This window comes from Halichoeres trimaculatus, unplaced genomic scaffold (genome assembly GCF_033239565.1).
Source record: "Halichoeres trimaculatus isolate MK-OKI-2021-1 unplaced genomic scaffold, fHalTri1.1 fHalTri1_scaffold_18, whole genome shotgun sequence".
Taxonomy (NCBI): domain Eukaryota; kingdom Metazoa; phylum Chordata; class Actinopteri; order Labriformes; family Labridae; genus Halichoeres; species Halichoeres trimaculatus.
Genome location: NW_027437196.1, coordinates 13265333 through 13288066, shown reverse-complemented (window position 1 = coordinate 13288066; position 22734 = coordinate 13265333). Strand labels below are relative to the sequence as shown.

General features: G+C 40.9%; 2 protein-coding genes across 4 annotated transcripts; one reads left to right on the top strand and one right to left on the bottom strand.

Moving 5' to 3' along the window:
* The first annotated feature begins 828 nt into the window (after positions 1-828).
* On the top strand, positions 829-9283 carry zdhhc23b (zDHHC palmitoyltransferase 23b). 2 transcript variants are annotated; one of them, XM_074693976.1, is made up of 5 exons: positions 829-1143; positions 3377-3523; positions 4790-5479; positions 5870-6028; positions 8156-9283. In XM_074693976.1, exons 2-5 carry the CDS (start codon positions 3387-3389, stop codon positions 8427-8429), a joined length of 1260 nt encoding a protein of 419 aa, XP_074550077.1. In that variant the 5' UTR covers positions 829-1143; positions 3377-3386; the 3' UTR covers positions 8430-9283. The 2 variants fall into 2 exon arrangements, with proteins under 2 accessions (XP_074550077.1, XP_074550076.1); XM_074693975.1 differs by having other exon boundaries at positions 5861-6028; positions 8156-9281.
* ccdc191 (coiled-coil domain containing 191) lies at positions 9236-22468 on the bottom strand. 2 transcript variants are annotated; one of them, XM_074693972.1, is made up of 17 exons: positions 22230-22468; positions 21430-21456; positions 21165-21300; positions 20880-21032; positions 20316-20494; positions 19967-20190; positions 18158-18302; positions 17868-18058; positions 17439-17691; positions 16599-16987; positions 15234-15325; positions 14790-14872; positions 14593-14694; positions 13382-13525; positions 12107-12259; positions 11644-11798; positions 9236-9529 (listed from the first exon to the last, which is right to left on the bottom strand). In XM_074693972.1, exons 1-17 carry the CDS (start codon positions 22302-22304, stop codon positions 9388-9390), a joined length of 2643 nt encoding a protein of 880 aa, XP_074550073.1. In that variant the 5' UTR covers positions 22305-22468; the 3' UTR covers positions 9236-9387. The 2 variants fall into 2 exon arrangements, with proteins under 2 accessions (XP_074550073.1, XP_074550074.1); XM_074693973.1 differs by lacking the exon at positions 21430-21456 and having other exon boundaries at positions 9237-9529.
* Positions 22469-22734: the final 266 nt, after the last annotated feature.

Genomic DNA, 22734 nt, shown 5'->3' with positions numbered 1-22734 from the left:
TGAGTATAAGAAAAACAGCTTCAAACATATTGTTGTTTACAGACAGACACTGCTGGCCTTAATTTACATAAATTACTGATAAATGGTTCTAGTATATTTTCTTTGGGGATGAATGATTTATTTTGATTCATTGAGGAATGGTTCAGTTATTTATATGATACAATTACCTTTATAAAACTCTTTTCTTTGAGAGCCTGAGTGGAATAACAGGCGCATATTGTGAAGCTGATAGAAACTGTGCATTATATGTTAGGACTCGAAACAGAAAAAGAAGTCCAAGCTGGAGTAAAGCCAAATGTGCCTCTGTTCTTTTGAAAAGTGAAATACAAGACTGCCAGGGAAGTCTTTAATTATTTACCAGCAACCTTCCCTATTTACTTGAAAAGGAAAAAGTGGATTTCTTGTAGAAAAATCCTTGTCATGGAAATAATATGGCCTGTTCTAAGGTAACAAAACAATGATTTTGAGATCTGATTTCCAAAATGTTTGCTCTAGATAATTGAAAAAAAACATGTGGCTATATGACATTTATACTTTTATGTGTCAGTTTTCACAAATACCAAAGATATATTTTCAAACTGGATTTGAATGCCAAAACAACTTCTCATAGGCCTACTCACGTGATTTACAAGATAGCTTTAAAACTGTTAAATAGGGAAAAATCTCTCAGATTTTTTAATAAACAATGTCAAATAGCAAGAATCCTGTTATGGAAATCTTTCTTCCCAATTCGTACTACTGCTCATAAAGTTTTTACATACACAGGTGAATAGCTGTGTGTCATATACAGTTGTACATGTGTAGGAGTATGGCTGTTTTGGGCGGGGAGACTCTGCCTCTTTTGACGTCAGGAGGAAACCGCTCAGTTTGGGGGCAGAGCCACAGCACAGCTCGATACACTCCAAATCCAGACCCAGACGAAATCCGCAGAAGATCCCCTCCAGACCCAGACACATGAACCGAAAGTAGTTGACCACCAGGCGCTCTTATTGTGGTGACTCCGCCAACGTTAAGCAGCTTCGGTAAACACCGGATACGACAGCCGCGACCACGAGAAGACTTCCGTTCAGACACCGGGTGAAGACAAACCGTCTCCGTCGATTCTCACTCGAAAGCATCGGCATGTAGCTGGCCTGTGTTTAGGTATGTGACACCTGGATTCAAGAAACTGTTTAACTCTGGAGCTGAATGTGAGCCTCGTCTCTAAAGCTGTGTATGCGGGAAACTGCTCCGGTGGTGTCGAGGTGTGTCGACAGGTGAAATAGTGAAGAACTGGGTTAACTGAGCCGAGTTGGTAATAAAATTATCTGATACATGACAGCAAAACAAAAGTTAGTCCTAAGTGTTGAAACAAGTTGTCAATTCAGCTTAAAAGGTGATTTTCATTCATTATTCATACATAACACAACAGGGGTGTAACAACTAATTCAGGGGTGCATTCCCAATCCCCAGCCCACCCCTTAAAGGAATAATGAATAAACAGATTTTGATTATGAATTCAAGAAAAAAAAAAGTTGATTCTGGACGTTAAATACTGTCTTCAGTAAATAGTATCCCAAAGTGTTCAAAGAAAGTCAGATTGGATCAGGTCCTGTCCATAGGGAAGATCTATTCGACTCAATCTAAGCTCTCCTGTGTTTGTTTATGTACATTGTCTATGTGTGTCTGTAGAGAATGTTAAAAAAAACATCAAAATGCACAGACATTTTAAAGGGCAGGGGCAAAAAGAAAAAAAAGGCATATGAAGTGTGAGTTTTTTCATCCAAGAGGGCAATTAAGTCTGTTTTGCCAACCAGGTAGGCACTTTAGCATGTGTTTTGGCTTCCCAGAGGGCACTTTAGAGGGTTTATTCTGTGCATCTATATTTTCTAAGTTAAACCAGTAATGCTGATGTGGGTCTACTGGAGTGTTTGGAGAAACCGTTTAGTTGTGTTGTCATTTTTTCCAAACAGTTTAACTTAATGAATTGTATCTTGGGCATGAGGACTGTTATGGGTGCTACTAATAATTTGTTATCACTTCATGTTGAAAGCATAACAAATTGGAGCCACCAAACCTCAACATGAATGAAACTTGACATGCAAGTGCAAGGGCCTAGACAATTATGCTTGAAGTTATTTTTAAAATCAAAATTCACAAAAGTTTACCTATCTATTAATAGATAGTTAGATAAATTGATAGGAACCCTGAAAACCATGTATATCCAAGTTAGCTAGAATGCATCTGCAGTCCCTAGAAGACTAAGACATTGATAATGTAACACGATAAAAAGCAACTTCAGAAGCAACAAACTATCATACAAATTAACTATTTGGTGATGCAAAAAAAATAAAGAATATCATCAAAATCAATTTCTAAAGCCCATGATGCTGTCTTTGGGTTATTTTTACCCCATTCATATTGTTAAACTGAACGTTATTCATAACTTTAACTTCTCACTAATACTTAAAAAAAAGCAGCGATCTGAAGCTGCTTAAAGAATTTGACTTTTTCACCGTACAATCTATTTTTAATCCTGCCTTCAAAGGAATCAAAAGCTGCTGCCACCTTTTGTTATATATTTCACAATTCAGGTTTTATCTGCTAACCTTTTCAATTTCCTGCAGCACCTGCAAGTCTAAAACACATTACACCACAAAAAACCTCAGTAACAACAGGACACAAAGCTGCTGAGCAGCAGAGTCCCACTTTAAATCTTTGCTGCACTTTATTTTTGTCAGGGAGCAGATGTGCCCGTTTTTTCTTTCCACAGACTCACTCAGCCTAATCTGGATTCTCTTTTGGCTCCACCAGACTTTAAGGCCACTGGGAAGGACTCACCAGTTAGATACTGGTGACCTCTCCTGACCCTGATGTCTCTTACACAACCATTTAGAGGGACAGCTACAAATAATATCACACTATTGTACCTGTATTTTTTTTATTAGGAGCTTATTTGTTACTAAGCAGTACCTCATGCAGAAACTTTCTTGCTTTCCACAGTAAAAACCCACAGTAGATGTTTCTGCTGACACCAGTTCAAATCTGTGTCCTTTAACTGAGCAGCAGACCAGGACAGCTCTGTCTCTGTGAGTCAGTAAAGTGTGACAGATGTGTGACAGATGTGGGGGTGGGAGGGTGACTTGGTAGGGTCAAATGAGCAGGGCCTACTTTGCAGTTTTGTGATATGGAAATCTGTTTGGAACAACTCCACAGTCTAAAGCACACGCAGAGAGCTGTTAAGCTGCTGTGTGAAAAAGGTCATTTCAGCAGACGGGCTTTTAGCAGTGTTTTATCTGCCGCCTCCTCTGACTCTGTGCTCGGTTTCTATCCAGACACACTAATGCTTTCAGAAGTTCAAATAATAAAGATACTCATGGAACTTTTTTACACTCAGGCTGGCTGCCATGAAGAAGAGGGCCAAAAAGGTGTTTGAGGAGGAGGAGACGCTGTGCTGCTGTGAGTATGTGAACAGACATGGAGATCGCAGCCATGTAGCCGCCTGCTGCTGTGACTGCGAGGACCTGGATGACGCCTGTGACAGGTCAGAAACATTCAGCTCTAACTCTGTCTGATGGATTTATTCTTCCCAAAACTGTAGTTTAGGTTACTTCTTTGAAAAACTGATTGACTGGCTGAATGTTGAGTATCAGAAAATTGTTCAAAGAGGGGGTATTGCCCCTTTTTTTTTTTTTTTTTTTTTTTTACCTCACATTCCATCGCCTAGTGTAGCTTTACATGACTTACAGCTTCATTTTTTTTCTCACAGCCTCTTTTTGAAATGCTTTGTTTTCGCTACTGTCTCTTTAAGGTTCCCTGTAACAAAAACCCCCTTCCCTCTGATTGGCTGACCCTCTAGAGGGCTGTTCAGGGTAAAGCTTCTGGCAGCCCTTGGTGTTTTAGGCCTGCCTCTGCAACCTGTCATGACACAGTTTAAAGCTGCGTTTCCACCAAGCAGTCTGGGTCGGTTCAGTACGGTTTGGTTCAGTTAAGCCTGATCCCGTTTGCGTTTCCACAGTAAACTGTGCCCTCTCATGGTAGGCGGCGTGTAAGCTGGATGCCGGAAGCCGCAGCTGTTAAACAACAGCGTGACACCGTAGCAGCTTACCCTGCTATTAAATCCAACAAAGAAAAATGCGACACAGTAAACAAAGAGCACAGATGGAAGACATGCAGCATTTCGTCCTCTCTGTGATTGGCATGTAGCTCTTTGATACAAAGTGCAATCAAGCTTTTGTTTCAGAGAAGTCTGTGTGCTGCCAGGAGAAATGCAGCTGCTGTCGGGTAAGTGACGATTCTTTCGACCAATCAACGGTCTGCAGTGTGTTGCTCCACCTTCTGAGAGCAGATCGGTTCAGTCTGGCACCCGTACAAAAGGGTCCCAAAAAAGTAGGCCGGTTTGTCTTAGTTTTTAGGGATCTGTCCCGGGATAAGTCAGTGGAAACGCCGCAAAATGCGCACTGTACCAAGACGAACCGAACCGGTATGCTTGGTGGAAATGCGACTTAAGAAACTCTTATGTGAAGACCTCATCATTTCAGCGAGTTTCATGAAGACCTGGTGGTATTTTTAGAATAGACTGTTTTGAGCATTTTATAGACACAATTAGAGATATTTACAGCATATACTACTTTATAACCATGTTTAGGAAATCAAAAGCCTAATACCCCCTCTTTAAACATATTTCTGTAACAATCTTCATGTTGCTTGCTCCTACTTGAAATTCTAAACAGGCTTTGTGTACTGTGTCTAGTCTGTAATCAGTCAGACTGCTGCTGTAATAATATTTTTTCTGCCTCTTGACTGTCAGGTTTCTAAAGAGGGAGTCTCAGAAACCAGAGTCGCTGTCAAATGTGGCTGCAGTGGTCACCGACCGCATCCGTGTACCCTGGCTGTGGGGTGGAGCTCGGAAAGTGGAACTGTCCATCATCCCTCCTCTTGTACTTCTCCCTCTCCTGCTGCGTCTCGCTGCTCTCCACTTCCTGCTTGGCATAGTGGTTCTGACAGCCCTGCCCGGCCTGGTGCTGTGGTACTACTACTTCACCCATCGCAAGAAGGGTCGGACGCTCTTCTTCCTCAGCCTGGCCCTCTTCTCCCTGTCATACATGTACTACCTTTTCATCACACAGGTGTTCCCGAGTGGGGATGTCAGTATGGTCCAGGTAACGGTGGTAACTGTAGGGATGGTGCTCACTTTGGTAGCCCTGTTTCACACAAAGAGAGAACCTGGCACTGTGAAACCAAGCCAAGAAACAGTCCACAGCACAGTGACGTATTACAGCCCCCTGCCAGACAGCGACCCTGCCATCAATGGAGGGAGGCAGAATGTGACGATGATGATAGCCAACCGGGCTGGATTATCAGAGCCGACGGGGGACGAGCTGAAGGAGAGCAGCAAAAGGAACTGGTGTCCTGTGTGCAAGGTGGTGCGGCCCCCGAGGGCGGGACATTGTCGGATCTGTGGTGTCTGCGTGCTGCGTCTAGACCACCACTGTGTCTGGTGGGTTCCACTGAAACTCTTCTTACTTCACTCATCTGCTCTGTTTCTCCCATTTTGTCTCTCAATGTTAAGTTTTGTTTTTACTTTTTAATAAATAACATAAAAATAGCACACAACCCTTTAATTTCAAAACAACGCCTCATTTTTAAGTCTCTCACACCCGTTGTGTCTTTATTTATCACGTTTGACTGTTGTCTTGATTCAGCAGTACATTAATAACAGCCACATAGATTATTTCCTCGCTATCATCTGCTCCTACACTGACACCTCTTGTTCCTGCATGTGTGTACAGTAATGTAGCCCTGTGGTCTCAGTACAATGTTTTGTCTGCCCGTGTGTGTACCTGTGTTTGTGCGTCCCCTCCTGTTGTTGCTCGGGTAGGATAAACAGCTGTGTGGGGCAGGCCAATCATCGCAGCTTCCTGCTCACGCTTGTCTTCTTCCTGTTGACGTCTCTGTACGGGATCAGCCTGGTTCTGCAGAGTGTTTGTCCGAACCAACACCTCTTCACCGCCCTGCTCTACTGCCCAGGAGTTTACAACCAGTACAGGTACCGTGAATTAACATGTACACACTACATTCCCTCTTTACCTTGTGCCTCATCTTTGGCAGTGTTGTGTGAGCAGTAAACTATTGTCAACACGCCAGGAGATTGTTAGAGCGTAGTGAAAATTAGGGACGGGTACCTTTCACAATTGAAACGATACGGTACCGATGCCTGGTACCTTGATATCAGTATCGGTTCTCCAAGGTACAAATTTTCAGTTGCTACGTTTGTGTTTTTGTGGTTTTCATTTGTTTTATAATAGAATCCTAAAGTTTTTCAATTTCACATATTAATTTCTCCGTTTATAACTAGCAATGCTGTGTTTATATCCAGTATGGAAAATCTCCTTTTCTTCCACTCCCTCACAGTCACAAGGATGTGTTTAGGCACCGAAACATGGTACCTTTTGATTTCACGTTCATTTACTCGGTCCTACAGAATTTGGTTGGTGCCATAAAAGTACCTAATTTAGTACCCATCCGGAAAGAAAATGTACAGCATAAACCTATATGCAATGTACATTCAAGGTCGCTCATGTCATCTCAGGTATCTATCAATAAGAGGACTATTTTGGTACAAATATTTACCTATTATGTGGAAAATAGATCTCTGACATGTAGGGATGGGTACCGAATTAGGTACTTTTATAGGTACCGACCGAATTCTGTCAAAAGTACCGAGTACCGATGCAGGTAAAACCAAAAGGTGCCATGTTTAGGTACCTAAACACATCCTTGTGATTGTGGGGGAATAGAAGAGTAGGCAATTTTCCACGCTGGGCATGAACACACCATTGCAAGATTATATATCGAAAAATACATATGTTAAATTAAATTTTTTTATATTTCATTAGTAAAAAAACGATATTCTCTACCACATAAACACAAGAAAGTACCGAAAATTGGTACGGTTGAGTACCGGTACCGATTGCCAGGTACCGGGCTTTGGTACCGTATCGTTTCAGGTGTGAAAGGTACCCACCCCTACTGACATGCACTAACCAAACTGGCATTTGGAGTGAGTTGATTTTGGATCCTACATGTTCCCTTTTTAAAAAAAATGTGTTTAATTTTTTCAAATTACTTTTAAATTGTGTTCCATTAAAAATGTAAAAAAGAAAGTCAAGCCCGAACTGTCAATGCTGCATTTAAGAAAGTGTGCAAAGGTTCTTTAAATTCCTTAAAATAAAACAAAAAAAATCCACTTGTTGCTTTTTCCCCTTACTGTACTGAACGAAAACTCAAAAATTACTTGTAACTTTGCAAGCCTTGTTACCGCTGATGGGCTCTTTATGTAGCAGCCTCTGCCATCAGTGTATGAAGTGTTGTAAATGTGACATATTGTGCACAAAGCACTACATAAACACAGTCCATTTACTATCCAATTCCCAAATGTCTAACCTTTCCTTTACTTATAACATAAATATCAAATAATTATTCATTCGAGGAAAAATGTCAGTTTCATCTCTTTGTTGAGATGAAGAAAAGGTAAAAATATGTTACAGTGATTGAAGCTTTCTAACACCTTCAGAAGTTTGTTAAATTGAAAATGGTTGGGAAAAAGAAATCTCTACATCCACAATAACTAAATGAACATCCACTGAGATGATTTAACCAATGGGGACCAAAAGCAGTGAGCCTTGAAGCAGCAAGAATTAAACAGCTTTTTGTAAACTGATGTGCTTTGAAGAGTTTGTACCTTATTTTTCTTCCAGAAATCACCATGAAATAAGGTCTCAAAGGGTTTGAAGTGGCTCCATCTTGAGAGCTTTGAGGCACTCAAGCTGTCCGAGAAAGATTAGATGTTTTTTCCTCAAAGGGAAGAGAGTGGATTTAAGATACTTGTTAGTCTAAAAAATACTCTTAAAACCCTCAGTATATTAAACACTGAACTTGTCTGAATTGCTGTCAAATAATATTTTTTGAATTGAGTGTGAGAAGAATAGCACAACCTTGGATTCAGTTTGAGTTTCCGTGAGCACTGAAGTTCTGGGTGTGTCTCATAACAAATAAATAGGGGTCTTATTGTTGATTTGCAGCAATGGTAGTAGTAACCTTTTCTGTCAGATATCTGCTGTTTTCGTGTTATATTTTCTGGAAGACTTGATCTCCTTCTTCATCTGTGTTGCAGCACTGCACTTTGCTTTACCTGCGCCTGGTACAGCAGTATTGTGACTGGTGGGCTGCTTCACCTGCTGGTTGTGCAGGTCATCAACATCAGCTACAACGTAACAGAGCGGGAGGCTCGAGTCGCCCTGCGTGACAAAACTGCCCGCAGCGCGTACTGGGGACTCATTGTGGACACCAAGATGTACTCTCGAGGTTTCCGTGAGAACTGGGCCGAATTCATGACGATGGGGGAAAAACTGAGCCCCCCGCCTCCTGCTCCAACAGATCTGGTTTAAAACACTCAGTACAACTTTGATTCTGGGGAAGGAGTTAGGACGTTATGGCTGCTGTTCTTCTGTTGTCCACTTGGAGGCAGCATGGCTCCTTTTACTCTGATTCCACTTTGCAGCCAGGACTGATATCTGTGGTTACTGCAGCCCTGACTTTGACACAAAGCAATAACTTCCAACCTCACAAGACACATTCACTGCCATTAATGTCACTGATAGTTGGTGTCTCCTCTATGCAGCTGTGTCCACTAACACTGACCTTTTGTCGCCTTCCACTGCTGCCTCATTTCACCTCTCATGCTGAACAAATATCCCCGTTTCCTTCACCCTGACTGTCTTCCCTGGTCTTCAGCATTGTCCTTATGTCTCCTGGTGCCTATTCCAGTGCCTTTCTGGGAGACTTCATATGAGAAAATGTGAGAATAAGCAATCTGTTACCACTCAAGGGGACAATTTTCTCTAAGCACAGCTTCAGAAGCAAGATGACGCCCTCAAGTTCATTCCAGTTCTGCTCTTTTCTCTACTCACATTATTTTTGGACACTTCACAAACTCTTAACTGCTTTCTTCAACAAGTGAGGCACCTCATTTGAACTTGTGAAATGTATTTTGAAATTATTCATCAAAGACGTCGCACAAAGCCACATAATCAGACTCATTAAAGTCAACAGTTTGTCAGCGCAATAAACAAGAGTAATGAGGTAGTTATGAACAGTTAAGTAGTCATTTTTAGGCACTTGAAGAAATTGTCAGCTCAAAGTTGCCCGTGCTTGTCCTCATTGCTGCTTTTATTAGTGCTCAAAGAGATTTAAAGCCTTTTAATGGTATCCTAAAATTGTACTGTCCATCTGTGTGAAATTAATTGTATTTATTTATATTTAATAAACGTGAGGATTCATGTGAGTTCATGTGCTCTCTCCTGCTCTCATCTTCAAACATCTTTACAAGTTTGTCTCCCGGTGACCTCACAGTGGATTAGAGCAGAAGTCGTGCAGGACCTCCGCCACTTTCCGCCCGAGCCTCTCTCGTCGCACCTCCTTCTCTTTTTCTTTACGCTGCAAACTTGGAAACTGCCTCCAGGCCATGAAGCACCTCCGCAGCACACGTCTGAAATGCAGGCAGATGGAGGGACAGACGGGGACATGGGAGTGAGCAATAAAACTAAATTATAGAGACCTCCATGTTGAAGAAGCCTAATGAGTTTTTCACAAGGTGTCACTGGGGGCTTAGTGACGACGGCAGCTTGGCAGGCAGTGTGAGCTCACATACAGACTGTGGTCATTTAGGGAACCTGACATGGGAAGCTGCAGTTTACTAACATTTACATATTTTCCAATGACTGTCACTAATTTGAAGGAAACATTGATTCAGGAGAAAATAATGATTTCATTATGGAGTATTTTTTTTCTGGCTTGGAATATAATATTTTAAGTAACAAACTGTTCAGATGCAAATTAGAAGAGTCACCTAACTAATATTTTAATTTTCCCAGGCAATCTGCACCCATTAATGAGAGTGTTAGTCCCATTTGTCTCTTCCTTTAGTCTAGGTTTAATATTTTTAATAACTGTGGGGTCATTGGCAATTATATATGGACATTTACTACATTCACAGCAATTATAGCATCAGCTTGTTTTGCTGCTGTAATAATATTTTTCACACATTAGCATGCTGGTAGGATAGTAAGCATAGCTGATATTTTGGTGCTTACAGAGAAATTTTATCTACAACTTAGAGTGTAATGTTATAGCTGCTATAGTTGACAAGTCTTGTGAATAACATATGTGTTGCTAGGCATATATTATGCATTTATGCTAGGCGCTGCTCCATTGATTCTCCGTTTCTTGTAATTTTTTTGTCTTTTATTCGTAATCTTTGTATTTGGAGTGGATCATTACTTTGTATGGTTCATTTGTTGGTCATGGACACCAAACTGGTTTTGTGGCTTCAGTGATATTTTTACTACTTTTTCTCCTGTGTTTGTCGGGAGATCCTACATGTAACATGGCTGCATTATTTACATGTAAAATTGGCTGTTAGCAGCCTGTAGCATGTCAGTGCTAACTGGTGCAAGGCCTGATGTTTTCCCACAAGGTGAGGAGAACGTGCTGGTTCTCAGGTGAGAGCTAAGAAGCGACAACATCGCCCTGTCCTTCCGTATATTGTTATTGAGAACGTAAGATCTATCTCAAATGAGATGGACAAGCTAGCCATGCTAACCCAGCAACAGAGGGAACACCAGAAGGCAGAGTGGCATCATCCTATTCACAGATAGGGCTAACGAGCTAATACTAGACATGAACACCACATTGGAAGAACTTCACTTGATGCAAGCAGCCAGGAGACAGAGACTGAACAGACTGCTGAAGAAGCTCAGTCCTGGACCCTGTGGAGGTGGAGGCTGGCTGACTGGCGAATGATGGACAAGCTGACATCATCTATTTATCATCATCTATTATTATGGTTACAATTCACCAAACATAGGAAAAAATGACCTGCTTTACATAAATATTTATTGTAATGTGGGGTGCAGGCAGTGAGAATAGGAAAACAAAATGTCTCACCCAGCATTTAGAGATGCATCTGATGTATTTCAACCATTAATCTTAATGAGACCTAATTACATAAATTTAAATAAAATAATTCAACCTATCAACTTCATTAGCTTCTATATATTTCATCAATATTTTTCACAAGCTTCCCCAATAAATGTCCTTTTGTCATTTGGACTGATAAAGGAGTGTTACTCCAAAAGATGAGAGGGCGACACATGCCTTCATAACATCTCATTTGGATTGTTGTAATACTTTGTATGTGGGCTTTGAGCAGCTATCCATTCAGCACATATAGCTTTTTTTTTTCCTCATGACTGGTGAAAAAAAAAGAGACTACACCACATCTTTGCTGCTCTCACAAGGAGAACAGATGACTCATCTTATTATATGATTAACTTAATGAGTTTACTTTATTCACAGCAGATAAATCTTGAAAAAATTGTGTCTTTGTAGAAAATGGCTGGAGTTAATGCAATCAGGGGCATGCATTTTAGTCAGGCCAACATTATTGCACTGATGTATCACATCAACACATAATTAAACCTTGAAAAGCTGAGGCCAAATATCACTTTTCCACCTGGTTAGTGAGTTATCATTTTGGTGGAGTTTGAGAACACACACAAGCCACCGCACAGCTAACATATGGAGGCTTCACAGGAAGCAAACCTGTTATTATGCTCCTGAGACAGCTCCTGACGGTCCCACTCCAGCAGCCTCTCCTGGGTCACATGGTCCAGCAGCGCCAGCAGGAACCTCCTTAGAGTGTTGGTGCGATAGAAACGCTCGGCTCTTTCTGCTTGAATCAAGCGCCAGTCTTTGAGCTGAAATTAAAAGGACGTCATCTGAAAAGGGTATAACTGATGTAATGATTTATGCTGCTTGAGCTTCTACTCTAACCTCCTCTATAAGGTGGTTTGTTGTGGTTTAACTTAGCTTAGCAGCAAAAAGTAAAAATCATCCAGTTTTTTTATTACAACTGAGCACCTGAAACTTAAATGAATGCAGGCAGAAAAGAGATTAGGTGAAGGTGTTGCTCTAAGTCACAGGTTGAAAATAGGCAGACTGCAATCCTCTCTGTATAATTGTGTGTGAGAGTGTGTGTGTGTGTGTGTGAGTTGTGTATACACACCCTCTTCCAGCAGCTTAAGCTCCTCTGAAGCAAAAAGTGCTGGTACAGTTGGTCAGCAGAAGCTTCCTTCTCAGACAGCGACTCTTTCGCTGATTGCAGCCAGCCTTGTATGCAGCGGCTCAGGAGGGAGAGATTGTGGTGACTGTCTGCCAGCTGGTGGGGATTAAAGAGAAAGATGAATGTGTCCAAACTCAACTTCAGTGTGTGCCAGGTTGAGAACAATGAACCGGTGAAAAAACGATGCACTATCGACTACTGAGGGGTTTATATTTACATTTATAGGTGTAGCACGTATGTTCAGGAAATGTGGTGTGGAAGTGTTCATGTTAATGAGGCTTTTTAAGAAATGAGGCTTCAGCATTCTGTCACATGCTTTCAGATATTTTCCTTGGGTTGCATTTGAAAATGAAGCTGCGTTTTGTAGCTTTGCCTCTGGCTCATAGTCCTCCATCACTTCCATTATAAACCTTTTTGATGTTTGATAGAGAGCCGGTGGATTAACAGTACGTGGTCAGCAGTCTCTCTTGATAATAATCAAATTTACGTAGCTGTGTTAAAATACACCCCAAGTGCTTCAAAGCATGGTCACGGACTAAATGGACAGGTGATGTAAAAATGAAGCTAGGGTCAAAGAATCCCAAACCAGTCCCAGACCAAACATAAACACATATGAAGAACAATGCAGCCCAAAAGGCTTAAATGGTGCATATAATTCATTTAGATGATCTTCCACAACCTGCTTATATCTGTTCTCAACACGCATGATGACACATAATATTTAAGACAATAGGCTTGTATAATCCTCTCTGAATTACAGATCAGGCTGTGTAATCTCCCTCTGTCAGAAATCTAAACAAGCCTCTTAAAAAATGAGAAAAACCAAGAGGCATTTTGTCCTTGTCCTGTCCTCTAATTCTAAAAAATATCTAGGTATTTGTAAAGATTTAAATACCAAAGAGCCTTTCGCATGACAGTATAAGGATTTTACGTTGAAAGCAGCTCTGTTACCCTCTGAAGATCGTTTTAGCATTCAAATCACGCCCCATACCTACACTAGGATTTAACCTTGAGGTCACAATTCCTCCTTCTCTCCTTTTATTCTCTGTAAGTGTATGCTGATGGAAATCCTGAAGCACTCCTCAGTTTACTATTCAAATAGGATTTTTAAGAGAACTTCAAAGTGAAGGCCAAAATAGAGCCCACCTGAAGGGTTTATAATTGGGCTGCTTTGGAAGGTGAAGGGAGCCTTTAAAGACGTTCTATCAGGTGAATTACCTGCATGTTGGCTTGTCTGAGCTGAATGAGTCGTTTCCATGGCGCCAGGCCTCGACGTAGGAGCAAGTTTTTGTTGTAGTGGTGACGGGCCAGCTTCAGGAGCTCCTGTTGCCTTGTTAGCTGCCGCTGTTTTTCCTCTTGCCTCTACACAAGCAGAGAACATGAGATGATTTGAAAAACAGGAATAATGACTTTCACGTGGAGCACATTGGAAAAGTCTTTTGAAGTGTTTTCACAAAAAAAAATGAAACTCATTCGGGGACCAAAGAACCAAACAATGTGGATGGAGCAAGAAAATACAACAGTTCAATTATTGCAATGTTTGATACAAGATGTACAAATGTAACAGTGCAGTAGATGGGAAGAGGAGTGAAAAGGAAAAAGGAATAAAAAGTAGTGAAAGAAAATAAAGAAAATACAAAGATTTAGTAGTGGGGATGGGTACGCTTCACATTTGAAATGATATGATACCGATGCCCGGTACCTGACAATCAATACTGGTACGCAATGGTACTAATTATTTGTACTTTAGTGTGCGTTTATGTGATAATAAATATTAATTTGTTTAATAATAAAATCTCAAAGTTTTTCAGTTTAATATATTTATTCCTTGATATATAAACCTACAATGTTGAGTTCATATCCAGCATGGAAAACTGCCAACCCTTCAAAGCCCTCACAGTCACAAGGATGTGTTCAGGTACCGTTTGATTTTACGTAAATTGGTACTCGGTACTACAGACAGTATTAAGCCGGTACCTATAAAAGTACCAAATTCCGTACCCATCCCTTTATGAGTGTAATATAAAGAAATGTAGAAAAATATGAAAAAATTGGAAAAGGAAAACAAAAAGAGCATTTAAAAGGTTAATCTGTTGTAAATATGTGAATAAAAAAGGAAAATAGACAATAAAATCATTTAAAGTAATGGCGAGAAGATGAACATAATTTAACAAAATTGATTAATTATTTAATAAATGTATAAAGGGCAAAAAATAATTTAAACAAGACAGATGGGAGGTATGTGAGATAAAAACAACTGATGCTTAACGGACCACAAAAAGCAATAGGATAAAAAATGTAAAAAAAAAAAACAAACAAACTAAAAAGTCATTACAAGGATTAGTTTTAAATATGTAACATCCATGGTGTGTTATGTAATGTGGCTCCTTAAATTGTGAAATAAAACCTGTAGAATATGTTTATGTCACCTCTTTTTCTTGCCTCTTCTCCTCTCTTCTCCTCTCTGCAGCCTTACGCTTCTCCTCCTCCTCCTCCCTCTTCCTCTGCTCCTCAGCTGCTTGCATCTCAGCCTATTAAATAACATATTCTTTGTAACTTTTTTCCCAGCTCATGTTATTTTCATGTAATTTCAGACATGATATGTAATCCACTTAAAGATTAATACCAGTTTCTCCTCTTCCCTTTTCTTTTTGAGCTCCTCAATTTCTTTCCTCCGCTCGGCGCGTTGGCGTGCTCGTTCCTCCATGGCTTCAGGGAGAGGGACAGAGCAAAGGTGAGCCGAGCAAAGTATTGAATGAAAATTACAATGTAATTGTATGTTTTTGCTCTTTGTACTCCAAACACGTGCCTAGAGTCAAGGTACGCATCACACATGTGCTACTATTGAATGTCTACAGACCTATAGGTCTTTATGGAAATGCAAATTATGCCTCCATATGTGGGACTTAGGGTCATTCAATTTTCCTGGCAGCAGTCACAAGCACCGAAGCATTCTGTTACTCCGTGTGTGAGAAACATAAAAGTACCATGAGTTCTTCAAAGAGGATGCAAACCTCTCCAGTAGGTTTTTATGTCATATGTTTCGGTGAAAAGGAACTTTCACACTGACCTGAAATGATTGGATGTGGACATTTCTGCCAGGAGGCAGCTTCCTTGTGTGGAGCACAAAGACTTGCGGCCTCAGCGGGAACTGTCTGTGCCCTGCAACAGCAACAGTCATCACCAGAGGCACACATACAGCCCATTCATAACCCTGACAGTACCCTCACATGTTCCTGATCACTGACTGGAACGTTTCAATTCAGGCAGGCATCGACGAGATGAAAACTCTGCCAGCACAGCACGTGTCAGACCGGCCTAAATCTATAAAAGAATTCCAATGAAGTGCAAAACTTTTTCCTTTTTACTCATAAAAGCAGTTACAAAGTCTGTTCAAGGCTGGATAGACTCTTTTGAAAATCTTTTTCACGTAGAACTTTATAAATAAATGATTAAATGAACAACGAATGAAATAAAAACAAAAACACATTTTGCACCGGCTCTTGACTCCATCTCTTTCTCTGCTTCTTAAATCCCTCAGCAGCCCGTTCTTTAAATCTTCTGCTCCGTGAGTTGATTCAATACAGAAAAGCTATTAACAGATGATGACTTTTACCCTGATTTACCTCAGCGTAGTTTCTGAAAGCAAAAGAGGTCTGCGCTTTTCTATACAAATGCCTTTAAAAGGCTTATTTTGTGGTAGGAAACCTTTCAATCCTCTCTTATTTGCTGAAGATTTCAACAGACAATGACGTGCAAACTCATTTCCCATTAGCGGAGCGAGCGGAGGAAGCTTGAGTCAGAGTTTATTCATCCCAAAATTGAAGAGAGCAATCCATTTTTGGGCAACTTGACCATAGACTGTTTATAGAGTGGACAGCGTGGCTCAGCCATTTACCATTGTACGGTTTTAAAGCCAAAATACCTCCGTCACAGGCGCAGCCATTGGTAACAGTTGTGCGGCCAGAGTCTGGGAGAATCTGAGTGAAACTGGGTAACAAAAATATATATATTTTCTTTGAGAGTCTAATCACCTCTTGAATCTACCTCCTGACATATTTTAAAATCCCCGAAAATAAATACACAAGAACAGCAGCAGTCAATCATCCCTAAACGTGACGTAAAACCTTGTTTTTAACCTCTTATAACTAATGAAAACAAAAATTTTCAGAAAAAAGACAACTTGAATATAAAGGAGTCAAATAATTTCTTCAAAACACCACAACAATCGGACGTGAGAACAATTTTTACGAGGTGTATTCATTTTTTAAAGTTTGACCACAGCCCATCTGGAATGACTGGAGAGCTGGATTTTTTGACCTATACTGCAAACTTATGTTGATGATGTTTTTGATTGTGAATTCACTGCACAACAACTTTCCTCTCCTTGTGTTCATACTGACACACCTTGAGTGTGGTTTTTGAGTGAGCCTACCTCTGCTCTGCCAGGTCAGTTTGCTGAGTCTTTGCTCTCTGGCCTCTCAGCACTGAAAGCTTTGTAAGCTGTGCACTCTTCTCCATCTCCAGCTCCAGGCTCACCATACTCCGCTCCTCCTTCAGCCGAGCGATCTGCTCCTGCTGCTCCTTCAGCAGCTGCCTCTGCTGCGTAATGATCTGCTGCTGGACGGTGGTGGTGCTTGAACCTGAAACAGCATCGTTCTTTCTCCTTTGCCTTACGCTGCAAAGCTCGGCTGAAGTTGGTACTGTGTGATGTCGGGTCACCTGCCACGGCTGAATGGGCTGTGTCACATCACCCACAGGAGTTGTTTTCTGCCGTACAGCGGCGGTGTTAGCGGCTAAAGTGCATGGCCTGTCGTGATCCTCCTGCAGAAGAGGAAACAGAAAAAATAAAGATAGTGTCATATGAAAATGTAAAAAACAGAGGTTGAAGAAATCCCTGAAGAATGACTCAGATATAGCCTCCTGAAGCTTAACTGAGCCCCAGGAATTTTGATTTATAAGCAGCACAGTTCTTCATTGATCCCTCCACCATGAACTCCAGCAAGCCCAACTTGTTCTGCTTCTTCAGTCCCTCAGGCTCTGGTCCACAACCCTACATCTCATATACTCTTTACTGTCCTGTTTCTTATATTTTTCTTCTCCATCTTCCCAGAGATGTTAATATTGCAGCAGGCAAACACCTAAAAGTCCTGCAGACCTATAGAAAACAGTTCAAGTCATCCCAAGCAGAAAGAGAGACGATTCAGAAAACAACACTTCAGTTCAGTTTGGACTCAAACTTTAGGCCTAATGAGGAATTCGGTGCATCTCTCACCTTGTTTGTCCTCTTTGGTTGGGTAGACACAGCCTCAGGTGGGGCCATTATTTTCTGGTATTTTGAGGGTTCTGGGGCCTCAAGTTTGCCAGCTGATGCAGCATTTATCAAGGCTGCCATCTTGCGCCGGGTCTCCTGCTGCTGAGCCAGAAGCGCTCGTTGTTCCTTCTCCGTCCGACACCAGAGCTGCCACTCGTTCAGACACCGCCTCAACAATCGCCTGCGGTCACTCTCTGCAGCAAGCTGGCATCGTCTTCAGTAAATAAAATACAATTATGTTTTCAAGCAATCAGCAAGTATCTCTTCAAGTTGCGGCTGCAACTATGGTGCAGTTCCTAATAAACACTTTGTGGAAATTATCATTCTGCCAATTTTTTCAGGCATGTTTATACATACGGATAACATTTTTTCAGGTCTTTGATTTCTTACCTGTTTTCAGCCCGTAGCTCCTCCTCTGTTCTCGCCACTTCTCGCTGCCTCCGCCGAGCCCAAACCACAGCCTGCCATGCTCGCCACGCTCTCAGCTGTTTCCTCCAGTCACAGAGAGCCGTGGCCTTACCCAAACGTAGCCTTCGCTCCAACACAACAGAGTACCATCCAGAGAAGTGTCTTTGCAGAAACTAAAAAAAGCACACTAGTTCAACATTCAGGTATAACAGTAGAGGTATGCACATTTTCTATACAACACCTGCAAACACACTCCCACACACAGGTCTTACCTTGAGGTTATGCACGTGAATGCTGGCTTCAGTTTTCTCTTGTTTATATGTCTGCGCTGTGCCCTGCTGCTGCTCTTTAGGAGGAAGTGGAGGAGTTGGCTGGAGCTTCTTGGCTGCCCTCTGCCCTTCTACTCGCTCCTTTTCCCTGTGGATTAAATAAACATGCAGCACTGTGTGCACCGGAGCAGTATGAGGGATAACAATCAATGCAAAAGGTTTCAGTGAGCAAACTTTTGACCCTGTTGGACAATTTCCATACCCTCCACTGTTACACATTTTGGTGTTGGGTTACAGCTCCACAACTGCAAAATAATTTTGAATAATATTACAATAGGTAAAAATAATAGATTAATAATAAACCAACTATTCCTAAATTATGTAAAATAATCTGAAGAACGAATTACCTGCAGAACTAATGTTTTTATTAAAAAAAACCTTCAGGGCCTGAGTGTTAATTAGAGTCTTGCTTTTTTAAATGTCAAATGAGAAGGTGAAAATGCTTGACACAGCACCTTCTAAATACCAGCATTTCAACATGCTGACAAAAGAGCCAAGGTACCTGGTCTCAGGACAGGTCTAAAGTGTACTTTTTGAAGGTCTCTGTCTCCTTGCAGAATCAAGCATGCACAGTCATTCTGAGCCTACCCCTGAGCCTCTGGCTAACATGACTGAGTCCCAGCTAGTTAAAATAAAAGTGCACCATTTTTTTAACCAATATTCTTTCACCTGTTTATTTTTTGTTCGTTTCTTACATTCCAGGACAACCAGGTGACTATGTTGATCGACCTCTGAGTTTGTTTATCTTCTGAAATCATGTTTGATCAAATCAACTCAACTTAAAACATCCATGATGCACTCCTCACTGCCCCTTTACCCACGACTGAAAGCCATTTGCACCAGTAATTAGGGGTGGAGGAAAAATTGATGTATTGTAGTATCAGGATTTTTAGTTAAAAAATTTTTAATCATGTTTTTTTTGTTCAAAAAATCATTTTTTTTTTCATCTTAGTCCTTCGCTTTAGTTGTTGTTTATAAGCTGGGTTTGAAAAAGTTGAGATGTCAGATCCCCTGAATAAATCTTAAAAACTGACACACATGTGTTGTGCTTTTTTTGGGGGAAATATGGCTCCTGATACAGTCTGTAGACATCATCATCATCATTAAATTTTTTCAGCCTGAGCTGGTGTTAAAAGAGCAAATTAAAAATCGCAAAAATCAGAAACATCAAAGACTCACAATTCTAATCGAATAAGCATTTCAGAGTACAGACATCGAGCATTGTTACTTTGTATCCATGTTTGAATTATAGTTAAGTATATGCCCCCCTCTTCAAGCAGTCTTTTGTGTTGGTTTCTCATAATTTTTTAACACTTAAAGATTTAAACATTGTGCTAACCTTTTCTTTGAAGCACAAGTACCTCATGTTTAGTCCCAGTTTAATTCATTTCATTTTTCTTTCTGAACCATGAATCTTTTGTATCGCCCCTATCAAAGGAAATCATGAGCAAAATAATCCAAGGACAAATTTCCATTGCCCATGAAAAAAAAACACTTTTCACACTTTAAAAGTTTATGAATCACTCATATTGTTCCGGCTTATGTTTCCTCCACAGAGACTTCTCCATTATAACAGGGTCAGGGAGTTTGAACATCACTAACTTACTTTTGAAGACATCACTATTATCCACTGGAGCAGGCAAGATTACAAATAGGACAATGCAATCAAAAAGGGGAGTGAGGGTTATTTCAGATGTGGGCAATTTTTGAAACCATCTCGGCAGAAAGAAAGGAAGCGGTTGCTGTGGATACCTCTGTCGGACCCTCTGCTCCAGGCCTCTCCTCTCTTCCATCTCTCGCCTCAGTCTCACCATCTCCCGCTGCACCATGTCCTCCTGCCTCCTCGCCTCTTGCCTCTTTCTCATCTCCTCCTCTCGCTCTCTGCGTTTTGCCTCCTCTCTGGCCCTCCACTGAGCCTCTCTTTCACTCTGTATCCTCTGCCTCACAGCATCCCGGCGGGCCCTGTTCTCTTGCACCTTCAGCAGCAATCAGAGGCACTTACTATTAGCAAGAACAATTCTGTGTCACCACGTGAATTCATTGACAATGACAGTTTCCAGTTTCGCATCTCTTCATCTAGAAGAATTTGGGTCTCAAATACCTGCAAGTGTCGAGCTTCCATGGTGACAATAGGGTCTCTAAACTTCTTCCTGGTTTGTCCAACATCCAGAGCCAGCTCCTCCACCACCCCAGAGTCCAGCACTTCCTGCTCCATCAGGTCATGAAGGAAGCTGCAAACGGCGCTTTGCTCTTCTTCCTCAGCCAGGCAGTTGTACAGATCTATAAGTGAGGATTACAGAAATGTTAAAGAACATTTAAGAGCTTTTTTCATGACAAGGTTACATGACACAGCCTGTTTCCAAAGCTGTATCAACCCTTATTTCAATCTGGAAACGTTTGTCACATATTTTATCTAAAGACACAAATTTATTCAGCACAAAGAGTAGTTTGAGATAAAACAATGATCCAAAAGTTTCCTCTCAACCTGACTTTACATGAGATGATGACTAATAAACAGGTTTTAACACTTTTAGTAGCTTTCCATTCAGGATAAAATTATGACTCTTTGTTTAGAACAACTTTTTTCCATTATCAGTGGATGCAGTCAACATAAAACATGAACTTCGGTAAGTTGGAAAGTAAAGATTTTGTCCCTGCTTGGTACCATTAAAGTTGTCGCATTTTAGGATGGCAGGTTCAGCACAGGCCAAAGCAGCAGGGCTTCTCCTCCCTGCAGGATTCAATAGGTCATCCTCTTCTTCCATTTCCAGCTCCAGACGCAACTTACTGCCCAGCCAATCACCAAGAAGTGCCTGAGCTGCAAAAGAAACCAACCAAAAATCTGTAGTTTCACCCTGCTGCTTCTGCTCAGGCTGAGCTCTCCATTATAAAAAAAAAGGTAACACTTCTCCTGAGATACCTTGTTATTTTTTTCCATGGTCTGACCTACCTTCACTGTAAGCATCATCATGGTCTCTTAACTGGTCAGAGCTGTGCAACGGCATAGAAAGGTTGTGGGTGCCAGGATGAGGTTTCTTTTGGGAGAAAACTTGGGATGCGGCAAACTCAGAAGCCATCTCAACACGCTGCAGAAAACCAAACAGACAAACTCAAGTTTCAACCCAAAGATAAAACATTATAGATCATGATACACTCAAGATCTAAGATAATATACTTGTTTACTAGAGTTGCGCATGCAAAGATGTTTATATCACCTTCCTCCACTGATCGATATCACCATACTTCACAGGTCCATGAAAGAAAAATAAATGCAAATGTAAGTGTAAGTTAGAAAAGGCATCTCAACACCCATGAAGCTGCTGCTTTCATGGTCACCTCTGCCTGTTTGAAAATGTCCAAACACTTTAAGCTGTGAGCCCAATGTGCAAATTAAGGTCTGAGCCATAGCCCGACGTCTGCGGATTATTTCACAGGAAAGCTTAGCTGTTGCCTTAAATCAGCAGATTACCTCAAAATCATTTCCCAGACGGCCAGAAGTCTGTGCTTTTCTAAGCAATTCAGCTATCTATTTCTCAGGCTGCAGGCATGGTATTTGAGAAAAGCCATCTGTATGACATCTGTTCGCTGACACAAGCCATGTCTCATACATAGTATTACCAGGGATGTACTTTACCTTAAGTACAAAAAACAGGAACTTTTTGATTAGGTTGTACAACTTAAGAGAATTTTCTAAGCCACAAGGAAATGTCTGAAAAGTTCCAGGTGACAGTTTTTTTTTCAGAAAGCAGGTCTGGCAAAAGGTGGAAGCCATGGAAAAAATAAAAATGGGAAAAGACGAAGACTAAAGGAGAAAATTTATAATAAGTCATAATAATGAGTTGGTGTGTCATTATTATGACTTAGTATCTCATTATTATGACATAAATCTTATTATCATTACTTATTATCTTATCATTATGTTTAACTTGTGTTTTCTTTAGTTAACTGGGAGAAATGGTCTTTCTCCCAAACAGCTGTACACCGAGTTCAGCACAAATCCAACGGTTCAATGTACCTTGTCATCAGGTGTTTTGGTCTTGCCCTGGCTCCTCCATCGAAACAGGTCTGGATTGTGACCTGAGAACGTCATCAGATTCGTGAAAGACCTCCTCACCTGCTAATTCTATTTAATCCTCACTTTATAAATTCCTCCTCCAAACCAACACAAAAACCTAATTCGGGATAAATAAAAAAAAACAGCTATTCAAACTTTTCAAAAGTGAGAGTCAAAAACGACCACAGGTCCCGTGTACACAACTGCCATCAATTACTGTTGCTTAGAACTCTGGGTAATGCAGTAAGTTATCGTCTCTTCCCTACTCATGTTTATCGTAAACGGAGCACACTAGAACTACGTGTCCCACTATGCTTTCCTTGTAGTTTAGGCGCTTCTCGAGTAACCATAGCAACATCTTCCAATCATTTGCACGAGTCAAAAAAGAAGAAAAAAACTCAACTCAACCTGGACAATACAATTACATTTTTAACGGGAAAATCATACATTTGGTCGTTTCATTTTT